General features: G+C 43.0%; 1 protein-coding gene across 1 annotated transcript in view; it reads right to left on the reverse strand.

Annotated features, from left to right (window-relative positions):
• Positions 1–1982: 1982 nt before the first annotated feature.
• The window catches only part of samhd1 (SAM domain and HD domain 1), an 18387-nt gene continuing 6724 nt past the window's right edge, over positions 1983–13645 (reverse strand). Inside the window, exons 9-16 of the mRNA XM_037684097.1 lie at positions 8076–8184; positions 7890–7981; positions 7668–7783; positions 6928–7067; positions 3283–3378; positions 3013–3117; positions 2718–2855; positions 1983–2220 (exon numbers count right to left, since the gene is read on the reverse strand). Coding sequence (XP_037540025.1) covers positions 2074–2220; positions 2718–2855; positions 3013–3117; positions 3283–3378; positions 6928–7067; positions 7668–7783; positions 7890–7981; positions 8076–8184 — 943 coding nt within the window. The 3' untranslated portion in view covers positions 1983–2073. The remainder of the gene's footprint in view (positions 2221–2717; positions 2856–3012; positions 3118–3282; positions 3379–6927; positions 7068–7667; positions 7784–7889; positions 7982–8075; positions 8185–13645) is intronic.

The raw sequence follows: 13645 nt of genomic DNA on the forward strand, positions 1-13645 counted from the left end.
CTGCACACCACCACCATCTCTGACCTGCTCTTTCTCAGTATTGTCAGACCACCTTTGACCAAGTTCAGTCCAGTCCTTTATCTGAGTTTGTGGGTGGCTAGAGGACACATTGCTACTGAGACATGGAGCAAGGTAAATGGACTGTATTTATATAACGCCTTGCCATCTTATCGAGATACTCAAGGCGCTTTACACTACAATCTGTGCCCTCATTTACCCATTCATACAGCACTCTACTAGATCTCTGCAAAGCTAATTGAACAAATAATTCTAAAGAGAATAATCAGCGTTTTATCACATTCATACACTGATGGGACACACATCGAAGGCAATGAGAGGTTCAGTGTCTTGCCCAGGGACACTTCGGCATGTGACTGCTGGTGGATTAGAACCCCCAACCTTTGCATTGGAGGACGACTGCTCTAACCACTCAGCCACAGCAGGATCAGCAGGAGCTGTGGATCAGGGAGGAGACACACATGACTGTGGTGTGGGACACTAATCAACTAGTAGATAAGAAATTATTCTGCACATTTATGAACCACACATAAAGTGTTTAAAAGTAAATTATCAATATGAACTGGCTTCAGTGGTGATTTTAGCCTCTTTTTGGGGGTGCTCAATCGCCCCTAAAGTTAACTCAGCACCTCTGAAAAATAAAGAAACCATCATTAGGATTTTGTAAGAACTCAGTTCTCAAAACTTATTCACCAAAATATTGGAAAAAAAATGGAATAAATGATGAGTTTTAAAATAATTTTTTTGTTAGTAGTCAAATCCTCAACCCACCTGTCAATCAATATTCACGTCAGCAACTGACCAATCAGCGACCTCAATTTGTCCTGAAGTGAACGCCCCTTAATTGTAGAGCTGGAGCGGTTTTGCATTCCTTGCAGTCAGAGATTTCAACGAGTTTAATCTATTTTATCATGTTAATATACTGTAATAAACACCAGAATGCAAGAAATGGCATCTACTTCACTCAAAATTATCTGGGGGAGGAGGACCCCAGACCCATTTTTAATACCCAGTCTTGTTTTTGTTTCTGAACAATTTAAAGAAAACGATCAAATAATTGTTTGATTATGATGATCATTACCTTCTGTAAATCATAAAAGCCTCAAGTTATGAATTATATTTTCTCACTAACCAGTCTTGTTTTATTAACATGCCTCCTGCGTCTTTGTGTGCGTGTGGAAGTGCAGCTAGTTTTGAAGATTTATCGTCTGATGAAACTGAATATTTTGCACATATTACTTTATGTCTAAACAAGTGCTTGGTGGTCTCAGGTGCACAACAGAGAAAATACAAGATGCTGTCCCAGAATTTATTGTACCAGAATCTTCTCAAACTTTTACAGACGTTATATTCACCTGATCGAAGTTGAATTTTGTTATACAAATGAGCAAAGGCTTGATGGAGGTCACAATACATTTTGCTATGAAGAAACCACTTCTTTCTGCTGCCTTTCATTTTAAATCTCTTGTATTTTTTTATATTGTTATGGAATTGTTTTGTATTTTTACAATGAATAAACTTTATACCATACCATACCATAAAAAAAAAAAGAAGTTACCTAAAAATATTATTTTAACAGTTTTCAGACCTGCAAGGTGAACACAGCAACAAGAGTTACATACTGGAGGAAAATAAATAAAGCACCAAACATACAAGTTTAACTGAAAAACCAAAAGATAAATAAATAAAAACCAGGATAAAGCTAAATCTGAAACTAAATCAAAAAGTAAACAAACGCCTTAAATGTGATGAACTTTGTTCAGATGTAACAGAAACATGTCAAGTGTTACGAGAACAAAAAAATGAACACAGAAAGAACTTAGATGCATAATATGAATTTCAAGATGTGTAAAATGAAACATGATTAAAATAATTAAAATAAAGATATACGATCTGAATGAAACCTTTTAGTGCTTTTATAAATTGTTCATTTCTATAGTTCTGGAGAAAAAAACCACACCCTGATTTGATAACATACCTCATAGAAAAATATCTCTTTTGAAGGAACTTTTTATTTGGCGTTCATGTGCAACAAAAACTTCTTTCCCTCTCCTTTTACTTGAACAGCTGAGTTGTAACTTTCTTGACTCCGTTCACAAGAGCAGAGTTCGCTTGTTTGGATTTCCCATCACTGCTCTCGCCTTCGTTGTTGCGCCAGCTGGGTTTCAGAGGCGTCAGCTCAGGTGCTATCACATCTCCATCCTGCATCGAAGCAAAACAGACAGTTGTATTAAGACAAGCGTAGAGCGTATAAAATATAAATGTAAATAAAAGGTGTTTTAAGAATTGTGAACGACTATCATTCTTGCAGCTTAAAAACTGACTTCTTATAAGAACTTCAAAACATTTATCATCCGAAAGCCAACCTTCAAGCAAAGCTACTTCTTCCACCTGAAGCTTTAATTGTGCAGTACTCATGTTAAAGCTGAACATACGGGTTAAATGCAGCCTTGTCCTAACATTTTCAAAACTTTGAGGGGAAACATGTTTTGAATTCAGCTACGTTCAGAGAGCTGTGAGGGTGAAAAGCTAAACTGGGCCAAACTCAAAGTTCTGGTGTAGGAAGGACAAAATCATGTAAACAACACGCTTTGTACAGTTAATAACAGTTGTTTAGAAAATATTATTAAGACATAAAAATGCAGCAGCTTTAAATCAGATCACGACCAACTGTTTATTTTTAAGTGCTGCAAAAATACCTGAGGCTTTGAGAAGTTTTTATTCATGCACCACTGAACAAACTGCTTCTTAGCAGCCTCCAGACTCTTCTCATCTTTCTTCTTGCAGCAAACCCTGATCAGCTGCTCAGCAAACTGTTCTGGAAGAAGTTTGGACACCTGGAACGAATGACAGCAGCACATAAAGAAGTTTATTTTAAATACCGTGGCAGTAACTATGCAAGTTTAAAAGGATGATCATGTTACAGCTGATAAGCAGATGGGGCATGAAATTATCAAAGGATGTGAGTTTTGTGATGTAGGCTTTTGTTCTGACCTGGTTTTTGCGTATTTGGATGGCTTTGGTTGGGTCCTCTTTGCAATAGAAACGCACATTGTTGATGGGGTTCTTTTCCTTCATCCCATAGTCCATAACAATTACCTGCAAGAGAAATAGTTTATAGGTTTTAAAGTACAGTAAGGCCATGTGTCATGAATCAAAAGATGACTATTAAAGCTAAGGCTGCAGTTGAAGAGAATAACTAAAATGTTTTATTGTCCCCTGAACACTTACATAAGGTTAAGTCACATCAGGTGGTAAACTTACACTGACTACAAAGTCGTCAGGCTGCAGACTGACATCCTGACTGCGACAGTGAGGGATGGATTGAGCCAGTTCTGCCTCCCAGCTGTGAATCAGTTCCTTGTGGAAAGAAAAAAAAAAAGTGGCAGAGTCAGACGCTTGTTTCAGCTGAGCAACATTAAGTTGAAATTTGTTAACTTCACAAAAGCACCGAAGATGCAAAAAGCACCAACCCATGTATCAGTAACAGAAGCTGTTTGATGAAATAGTGCATCTAATTTAAAAAAGCTAATAATGTGACAACCATTTAAGAGAAATGTCAAACTTCACAGCTGGACACCTTATGGGATTTTTATTAGTTTTGTGGTCAGGGGGACAAAAGTCAGGGTCAAATGTCACCACTTTTTATTTAAAACAGCTGTAATTTAATTACTATTTAACAGAAACGTCAGACTTCACAGCTGGAGATCTCATGGGTCATTAAAGATCTCTTGATTTCAAGGTCACATGATCAAAGGTCAAGGGCCACACTTTAAATAGTTCTAAATTAATAACTTTTATTTTGAAATGTCAAACTTCTGCTATGTCTGTGTCTGGCTCTTAGCTAGCATTTTTCTACTTCTGACCATGTCAGCCATTTTCAGCCTTTTGATAGATTTTTGCGACTTCTGTTTTATTTATGCTCCTTTTATCTTCTTTTTTGCCATTTACTGCCTATTCTGCTCATTTTAGCTTTTAATTTCAGCTAAAATTAATTTTTGTCTTCATAATTCAGTTATTTTTCTGTGTTTTGTGCTTCTTGCAACTTCATCTTGCCAATTTTCAGCTACTGAAGCATTTCAAGTAAGCGCTAGCTTTTTAAGCAACTTTCAGCAATATTTCAGTAAGAAGCATTCACACTGCATATTCGCAATACAGTAGTCCCTCACTACTTCGTGGTTCAACTTTCGTAGACTCACTCGTTCGCGGTTTTTCAAAGTAAGATTGGCTGATTGATGGATGAGCTGCACGAGTGGAATGGATAGATTATTTAAAATAAATTATTTTGAATGATGTAGCACCTGCTGCACCTGTGTGCAGCCCACAGGTGCAGGGAGAACTGCTGCTGCATTGTCATGATCTTCGCTTTCTGCCAACTGCCAGCGATTGCAGCGGAGAAGTGGGCGTGGCAGAGAGCAGCAGGTGGCAGGGAGTGGAGATCATGACATGCTGGACTCTTTTAGAGAATTTAGAGTTTAGAAACATTATTTAGAGCATTGCAAGAGTGTGGTAAGGGTTAAAAAAGCCTTATAATAATAAACTACTACTTACTAATACTTGTACTACTATTCCTACTTTGCAGTTTTTCACTTATCGTGGGGGGACAGGGAATGGAACCTCCGTGATAAACGAGGGACTACTGTAAATGCAATTTCTCTACTTCAAGATTTGCTTTTTCTATCTTGTCAGATGCAAGCAGGATTTTTGGGAACTCTGGACACTGTGGGATGTTTTAATTATCATTCCTAATTTTCTGACATTCACTAAAGCTAACATTTAAACTAAAACTAATCTTTGCATGCTCGGAGACAGAGGAACAACCTTCTAAATTTACGTAAACAAAAAACAGCTGCATGTCAGACAAAAACAAGCAGAGAATTCATACAACTCTGCTCTCCTTGGTAACTCGCAATGATTAGGTCCCAGATTTACTTTTGTTATGGCTATTTAATTTGCTGGATATTTATTATAAGACAGCTCCACAGAGACAATAAGAGTACAGCCAACGGCACATAAAACTTATTTTCTATTGACTTAATATGGGTCAGTAAAATGCCAATATACATCAAACACCAAAGCAAGAATTCTCTCACACAACAGTGAACAGAATATATGTCCATTATGTTTATACTTGATTGAGGTGGGAAGAAAGGTCAGTTTCACTGATAATGATGTTGTCCATGGTGTAAATCAATCAGGTCAACTCGTGTAAGAACACGAAGCTGCAGGTATTAGTTGCAGTGTGAAGAGCGGACCTGCTGATGACGACCAGCCAATCCAAACCATTTTAAACTCAGAGTAGTAGACTTCATGAGTACCTCTCAGATTTCTTTGATGGAAGTGGTCTTAATATAAATCAAACATTTGTGGAGTTATGCTACGGACAGCTTCTTGTGGACTGCCTTGTGAACAGATTTGGACAATTGAGGGTTTGACATTTCTATTTTACTAGGATGTCAAGCTGGGGAGCACTGACAAGGATTTAACAAAAGGTTCACTTATGACCTTGAGTCAGTGACCTTGAAATGAATAGGAATCATTCCTGACCCATGACGTGTTTAGCTGTACAGTTGGACATTTCTATGTTAAAGGGTTATCAATTTAGAGCTTGGACAAGAAATTGTCCACTGACAGAAGGATGGAGGGTACCATACCTTCACCACTTGCTCTTGCCGAGGGCGAATGCTTTTCACCTCCTCTCCCTCATCCACTTTGCTTTGCTGCTCTGTCCTGTCTGTGAAACTGCTTCTGAGCCTCTCTCTATATAACTTCCGAACCGTAATTTTGTGGATTTGGTCAGTTGGTCTCTCAACGCAAAGGACCAAATTTTTGAGACAAGCTTGAGCTGAACTGCCCGGACGACACGTATGCAGCTGGACATGTCTCTGGAGGAAGTGGAACGTGATGTGTCTATCTCTGCTGTCGATCGAGGACGCAGAAACTGCATATAATTGGATTTATGATAACAAGTTTCCTGTTTTTGGAATTGTCTGGTTCCTGGTTTATCAACATAGAAAGAAGACGGCCGCAGCTAATCTGGCCTGGTCAGGCTGCTGCCTATGTGAAGGTTTGCTCGGGGTCTTCTGCACCCAGACTTTATTGCTTAGCGGAGTGGATCGCAAATTGGATGTGATGTGTGAGAATCGCAGGCCATATGTGGCCCCTAGGACCTGCTGGCAAGATGGATCAAATCTCGGGGAATATTCTCAGGCACGGATCAGTGGTGTGTCCACTTTATTTGGACCTTTCAGAATCTACGTGAGACCAGCAAAGACTCAAGGCAGATAAAATTCAGAAAAGTTCTGCCTGTCTCCAAAACAAATGTTTATCTGAATTTGGCTCCCTTGGCTGGCCTTGCAGGCCACCTCATCTCAAATCGCCTGGAGGTTCTGTAATCTGACGCTCTGCCCTTCCGTTTAAGGAAGTCTATTGATCAACCTGAAGGAACCAGCTGAAAAAACATTCTGTCATAATTTCAAGACTCTTGATTCTCTCTGGCGTTGTCCTTGGGCAATCCCTGACACCCCTCGAGAATGTTTACGGATTTCACCGGAGGGAACTGCTGATTATTCCATTCTTATCAGAACTCCTACAGTGCCCCCGGGAGCGTCCTTGGATACTCTCTCCGATCTTGTCCCCCCTGCGGAATGCGTCACCATGTGCTTGTCTGGGCGAGGTGTTTTTTTCATTATCAGGGTTTTTCTTCTCAGCCAAGAAGAAAAAATTTGATAGGAATTTTTGTTGCCTCCAATTTCCTACATGGGTTCAGTTTCACTACTTTTTGTCTGTCTGAACAGGTCTCACTTGTAAATGAGTCTCTGAGGTTCAATGTGATTTATCTGTCTAAATAAAAGTTAAATGAAAAAAAAAAAACATCTCTTCTTATAAGGGGCATATAAAAACACAAACCTGGTTGACTTTCAAGGTCTTATCTGGCTGAGTTTGACCCAGACACTTGTAAAGGTTTCGTCGTAGTATGTTGTCCAGTATCTTCCTTGCCTCAGCGAGCTCCAGAGATGAGGAGTTTAGTATTTGTTCAAATACATTATCTACAAGGCAATGCAAGAACATTTTATGAGCAAACGACGATCGAATCCAAAACATGCAGTATCTGTTACAAAATAAAGCGTTTATCCGTCAAAAACAAGCTGGTTTAATTTCAGAGATTGTATAATTACCATTTAATCTAAGAGGGTTCAAAAGATTAACCTAACCCTTGTGCATTAAATTGTTATTGTTTGAATATAATTTAGACCTGATAAGCATTAACACAGAAAATAAGAGTTATACATTTTTCTTTGCTGATAACAGAATTGTTCAGCATTCCTGCCTGTTTTCAGACCAAGTGTAAACGTTCAGCTTTATGTACAATGTGTCTGACAGAAAAATGAAGACAAAACAAGACGATAATGAGTTTCCACAACTGGCTGAAAGTTAGAAACCAATCTGGTCAGTTCTGAAAATGATTTTTTTTTTTAAGAATTACTGATGAACTCTCACACATGCTATCACACGTTAGGGCTAAGTATTTCTGCTGAATACATTCTTATTCACAGTATCACAATTCAGTGATTCTCTCATTTCTCTTTTATTCTCTCATCCAACATGTTTTTTCTACAGTTGTGTAATTATTCTGGGTATTTACTGACCTGTCAGCTTGGTGTAGGCAACCATATCATCTATAGCTTTGGAGAGAGTGAAGATCTTCCCTTTAGAGCCTTCAATCTGGATGTGTTTATCTGCTTTTAAAAAGGCCTCCGTGATCCTGGAGAAACAAGTCCAAAATATCAGTATTGTTTTGAGAACCTCTCTGTGGACAGTACATTAATGTAAACCACAACCACTAACTTTTTGATCCAGGGTGTACTTACATGGTCTCGATGATGTTGCCCACTTTGTGCTGATAGGCTCTCCTGTGCAGACAGTTTCTTGTGTGGAACATGTCGTACAGATTGCCCACCTCCTGTTCAAAAAATAAAATAAAATTCTAAATTTTTACAGACCAACTCAAATATAAAAGTTCAGGGAAAAAAATAAAACAATTATTAAATCAGCACCTTGTCTCTTGTACAGATCTGCTTCTGCTCATCGACCTCACACACTCTGGCAAATTTCAGGAAGCGATGATAATCAAAATTATTCTGGATGCCCAAATGATAACAGTCCCTGAGAAAAGAGAGAGGGGAAAAATATGTGGAAGTTATTAAAGCAATATTTCAGATCTTTTGAACTGTATTCTGGGGGAAGATTACGATTAAATAACATCTTACCTATTGTAGATAGCTCTTTGAATAACCTCAGTTTGGTGAAATAGAATTTAATTCTGACTGGAAATATAAGCTAACAACTAGTCTGAATGAGACCAAGACCAAAGTAAACTGTTGCCATCTTAACTCCAGTCGCAAAAATTTAATTGCAGCTCATTTATTAATTTCTGACCACACACCTATTTATATTTACATAAACTTCTGTCTATTAGTAAGAGCAAATAGTAGCAACAGTTTTCTTTTTTTTTCATTTACCCTTTATTTATCCAGGTTGGTCTCATTGAGCCACGAGAACGTTGGTTACGTACTGTAACCCCAGATTCTATGAGTATAAGCGTAGCCCTTTAAGGCCTTCGCTTTAGTGGGTTTATCCCGTTATGCAGAGCATAAGCACTGAAAAAAATTAGTCCACGCCCACCTGCTGTGTGGGCCCCACCCGGTCCGTATAAATTACGTTAAGAGCGGGAAATCGGCTCCCAAAATAGCTTTTTCTTCAGCCATTTAGGAGCCAGTGAGGCCCGACGCTTAAAGGGCTACGCTTATACTCATAGAATCTGGGGTTACAGTACGTAACCAACGTTCTATGTCGTATAAGCTTCGCCCTTTAAGGCCTTCGCTTTAGTGGGTAAAGGGCGAAGCCGATGTGGTCCTCGCCTCACTGGGTCCATTCGAACACAGTAAGAAGCGGAAGCTTGCCCAAAAAACGTCTTGTCACTCAGCTCCCCGTGTGCATAAACTACGCATCGCGTAATTATGTGCCATGCACAGACGCATGTTGTGTAACTATGCGTTCTGACAAGCATGAATACCCCGGAAAAACTTTCAACGGGAAGAGGAAGTTGAAAAGAGGGGGGGAGGGGGGCATGAACCAACTGGTTCATGGCTGAACAGTATAAACAGATTAATGTCCATGAATTGATAAATAATCAAATGAACTGATTGGTAACAATAATCATGAACTGATTAGTGACAATAGAACCAGAACACAGACACGACTGTGACTGATAACAACATCTCACACTGTAATGCATGCAGACAGAAGTGAGCTTAAACAGAGTTCCATGAGAACAACAATATTCATTCTGTTAGAGCACTAAGGACAGAATGTGTCATGGAACGAACCGTTACATCACGTAGGTAAAAGCGAATAAATGAGCAGGGTGTTGACCATGCAGCCGCAGTGCAAATGTCCTGCATTGACATACCATTATGCAGAGCAGTCGAAGATGCAATACCCCTGGTGGAGTGTGCTTTGAGGTTGACAGGAGGCCCTAAATCTGATGCTCTGTAGGCTTCAGAAAAAGGCCTCACACAGCCAGTGTGACAAGCGCTGGATGGATAACGGCGACCTGCAGAAGCATCTCTATAATGCACAAACAATTGTTGAATTTGAACGCATTGCAGCTGTGCGCGTTACGTAACACGTCAACGCCTGCACCGGGCAGAGAAGATGAACAGATGCTTCCCCTTCTGATCTGTGGGAGGGAAAAAACCCCTCCAACGATATCACTCTTGATTTAAAAGAGCTCGTGATGTTTTAGGCATAAAAGCTGGGTTGGTCTTAAATCAGCTGAGCTGCCCGTCAGCCTAATTCTAAGGCATGACGAAGCAACAGAGAGGGCAGATAAATACTTACCCTCTTAGCGGGTGTTAAAACCAGCAACAGGGCTGTTAAAAGAGACAAGAATTTAAATGAAACCTGATCCAGAAGCTCAATTGAAGCTTTGATCAGGGCTCGCAGGACCAGCGTTAAACCCACTGTGGAACAAGTGGGCGTGAAAACAGGCCTACATCTCTGTACACCTTTTAGAAACCGCTTCATCAGCGGGTGATAAAAGCTGTTCTGTCTCCAAACCCTTTGTGGCAGGAAGAGATGGCTGCAATCGTACGTTAAAGCGTACTGAAAGCCAACTCCCTATCCATCAGCTGTTGTAGAAAAACAACACGCCGCCTAAAAGGCATGAAGTGGTCTCTAAACCTTCTTTGTGCACCAGCGCTGAAAAGCCGTCGCCTTGATGTGTACAGAACTGTGGTAGATGCAGCACGTGAATCTTGAATTGTGCACACTATCTCCTGAGGGAGACCCATCCTCTAAGTGGAACCGCTCAGCGGTCAGACCCACCGGTGTTGACCTATTTCTGGGTAACTCTTGGTCGCTCCTCCTGTCTGAAGGAGAGCATCCTTCCTCCATGACAGTTCCACGGCGACCCAACAACAGACGTTGCAGGCCTGGGAACCATAGTGCGTTCACACGCCGGGAGCCACCAGGAGAGCTGTCAATCCCTCCTCTTGAACTCGGTTCATGGACCGTAAAAAACAGAGGAGGTGGGGGAAAAGAAACGCGTAAAAAGCGTTTTGGGCCACCGACTGTGAGCAAATGCGTCCCCCCCCAGCGATGGATCGTCTCGCGGGCTCAGGGAAAACCGTAGTTGACATTGAGCGTTCTTCTCGCATCGCAAACAGGTCCACAGCTGCTTTGCCAACTTCTGCTGCGTCTGAAAAACATCAGATCCGGATGGAGGATCCGGTCCACGTAACGTGGGCCGCCCTTGGACGTCACATCAGAACATCGGATATGTAAACCGCTCTAATAAAAGCAGGTTTTGATGAACCCAACTCAGTAGCTTTCGCACAATGTGTAACATCTGGGCTGAACGCACACCCTGATGGTTATGTACGCAGCAGTCATCATGATGTCTGTGTGAATCAACACGTGTTGATTCTGTAGCACAGGAGCAAAGTGTTGAATCACATTCAGTACTGTGCGACACTCCAAAACATTGATGTGGGCTGATGTGTAGTGGGGCCACAGCACCCCTACTGCTTGAGATAGGTATGTCCCCCCCCCAGCCTGACAGCAACGTGTCCGTGAAGACTGACCCATGACGTGGGTCTGCTGAGGGGGACTCCCTCTGATAGAAAAACAAGGTGTTTCCCCAGAGTCGGAGGTCTGCTTCCACAGAGGAAAAGACAATGATCATGTGTCGTTTGTTTTACTGGATCCACATGCAGACGTGCAAAAACACCTCTAGAGGCGTCTCATGTGATAAATTAGTTTTCATGGTGGTTGAATTTAATTCCACTCCAGAAAACAAATGTCTGGGCCGGGAAAATCGAGCTTCCTTCCACTTATGGCGAAGCCCAGATTAACAGGTGTGATGTCAACACCTGATCCTGCATCAGCGCCTCCTGTCTGAAGTGACAGGATCCGCAGATCATCCAGGTAAAACAAAAAACTCTCGTCTCTGTGTTTTAGGATGATCGGTATGCGTTCTCTGGATGTTAAACAACAGATCCAAGAACGGTCTCACCCCTCCGATCCGTGAGTAAAAACCCTCGTGTTTTCTCTCCCTTGGGGAACTCTGTAGATTACTTTTATCAGAAAACACTTGGATTTCTGCATTTAGGGAGAGAATCAGTCTGATGATGATGACGGGACCGTTTATATAACTCCTCTGAATGGAGGGGTTCGGGTTGCAAACTGTAACTTGTACCATTTGCATAAACCCTGTCCATCCATCTGAAAAACGGCGAGCATGTTTAGCCACTCTACGTAACGTTCGTGGATGAACGTGCGTTAATGATGCGTCATGTTTTGTACGGCTGTCAGCAGTCCGTCCCTCAACCGCCGTCATGCGTCGCGGGAATGTTTTCTGTGTGACCCCGGGCGAGACTTGAGCTGAAGGCGAAGCGTGTGACAGCTGATGACGCGGTGAGCTGCGCGTTTGACGTCGCTGTGCGAACGTTGAAAGGCGGAGGGCGTGACTTCATTTACACCGTGCTGTTGGAGTGAAGGCTGCTTAGCCCCGCGGGAGCACACGTTGTTCTCTGGAGGGACGCGCGCCGCTCTCGCTGGAGGGGCGCGCGCTGTAGGGAGGTGGGACTCATTACCGGGTTCTTCGGCTGCTTCACGTTTAAGCTGCGGTGAGCTGCCGAAAGCTGAGAGAGAAGGACCCCCACCCGGACCAGCCTGCGGACCACATTTATACCGATGTGAGCTGGTTAGCGCCGGCAGCTGTGTGTGCGCCAGCATCAACGCAGCACCGTTGAATGGAGGCTGTCATCTTAGTGTTCGACTCGTCATGTCAAGAGCGGCGGTGAATTAAAAACCCTATTTAAGGACACCGGCTCATGTCGAGGCTGTTCCATCCCACAAATGCGAGTTGACACCGCTTGAGTGAGGATCATGCAGTTCTAGTTGGTAATGAGTTATTTTCGCTTACCGTTGTGCCGTGATCGACCCGTCATGTCTAGAGCGACGGTGAGTTTAAAAAACCTTTATTTAAGGACACCGGCTCATGTGGAGGCTGTTCTGTGATCGACTCGTCATGTCTAGAGCGACGGTGAGTTTAAAAACCTTTAATTAAGGACGCCGGCTCATGTGTGGAGGCTGTCCTGTGATCGACTAGTCATGTCTAGAGCGACGGTGAGTTAAAAACCTTTAATTAAGGACACCGGCTCATGTGTGGAGGCTGTTCTGTGATCGACTCGTCATGTCTTAGAGCGACGGTGAGTTAAAAACCTTTATTTAAGGACACCGGCTCGTGTGTGGGGCTGTTTCATCCCACGAGTGCGCTCTTATGTGTGCGGCCGCTGTGAGCTGATCCGGGCTTACAGACTGGCTAAAAAACAGACACTTGGATCATTAATGATGATTTATTTCAACTTTCGTGTCACTTTTACACACACCCTCCGGAGACCGTCATTTGAGAGCTTTCTCTCTCATGAGCTCTGCGATTGTTTGCCCAGAGCGCTGTCTTGCAGGCGAACTCTGGGGAAACGCTGAGCTGCAGGCTGCCGGAGTGCAGAGGGCTGGATTCTGACGGGCGGGGCTGGTGGTGGAACTCAGCGAGAGCCGCGGCCGTGGAAAAGTCGAAAACTTGCTCGCGACGGTCCCTCCAGCGGGGACGGGGTGGGCCGCGCGGCTTGATGAGGTGGCGAACAGCTTTTGGCACCTCCTCCGACTGTTTCACTTCGCCAGCATGGTTTGAAGCTGCTCTGAACAGCGCGTCCGCGATGGGCTTCATCAGGTCTTGTGCAGATTCTCCGGCAGCGAGGGGAGTAACGAAGCCAGGTGGATCGTTGGGTCATCGTCCTCCGCGCTGCAGTCCCCGACAAGGCAAACCGTGGGAGAGGCACACATGTTGAGCTGGCGTCAGCTGCTTTACAGAGGGAGATCTTCGTCTCCAAGGCAGGTCTGCGGCCTTCAATCCCTTGGACATGCTATATGCTAGCAGCGCACGTTGTTGCTAGCTGCGGCTGCCTGAAAAAACACGTCGGTGGGCTCGATTGGAGAGCGTGGTCGCCGTCTGTGTTCCTCCGGAGGGACGGGACGCTGCTCCGACCTGGGCAGCTTCGCT

Source organism: Nematolebias whitei, chromosome 11 (assembly GCF_014905685.2).
Source record: "Nematolebias whitei isolate Nwh7 chromosome 11, NemWhi1, whole genome shotgun sequence".
Classification (NCBI taxonomy): domain Eukaryota; kingdom Metazoa; phylum Chordata; class Actinopteri; order Cyprinodontiformes; family Rivulidae; genus Nematolebias; species Nematolebias whitei.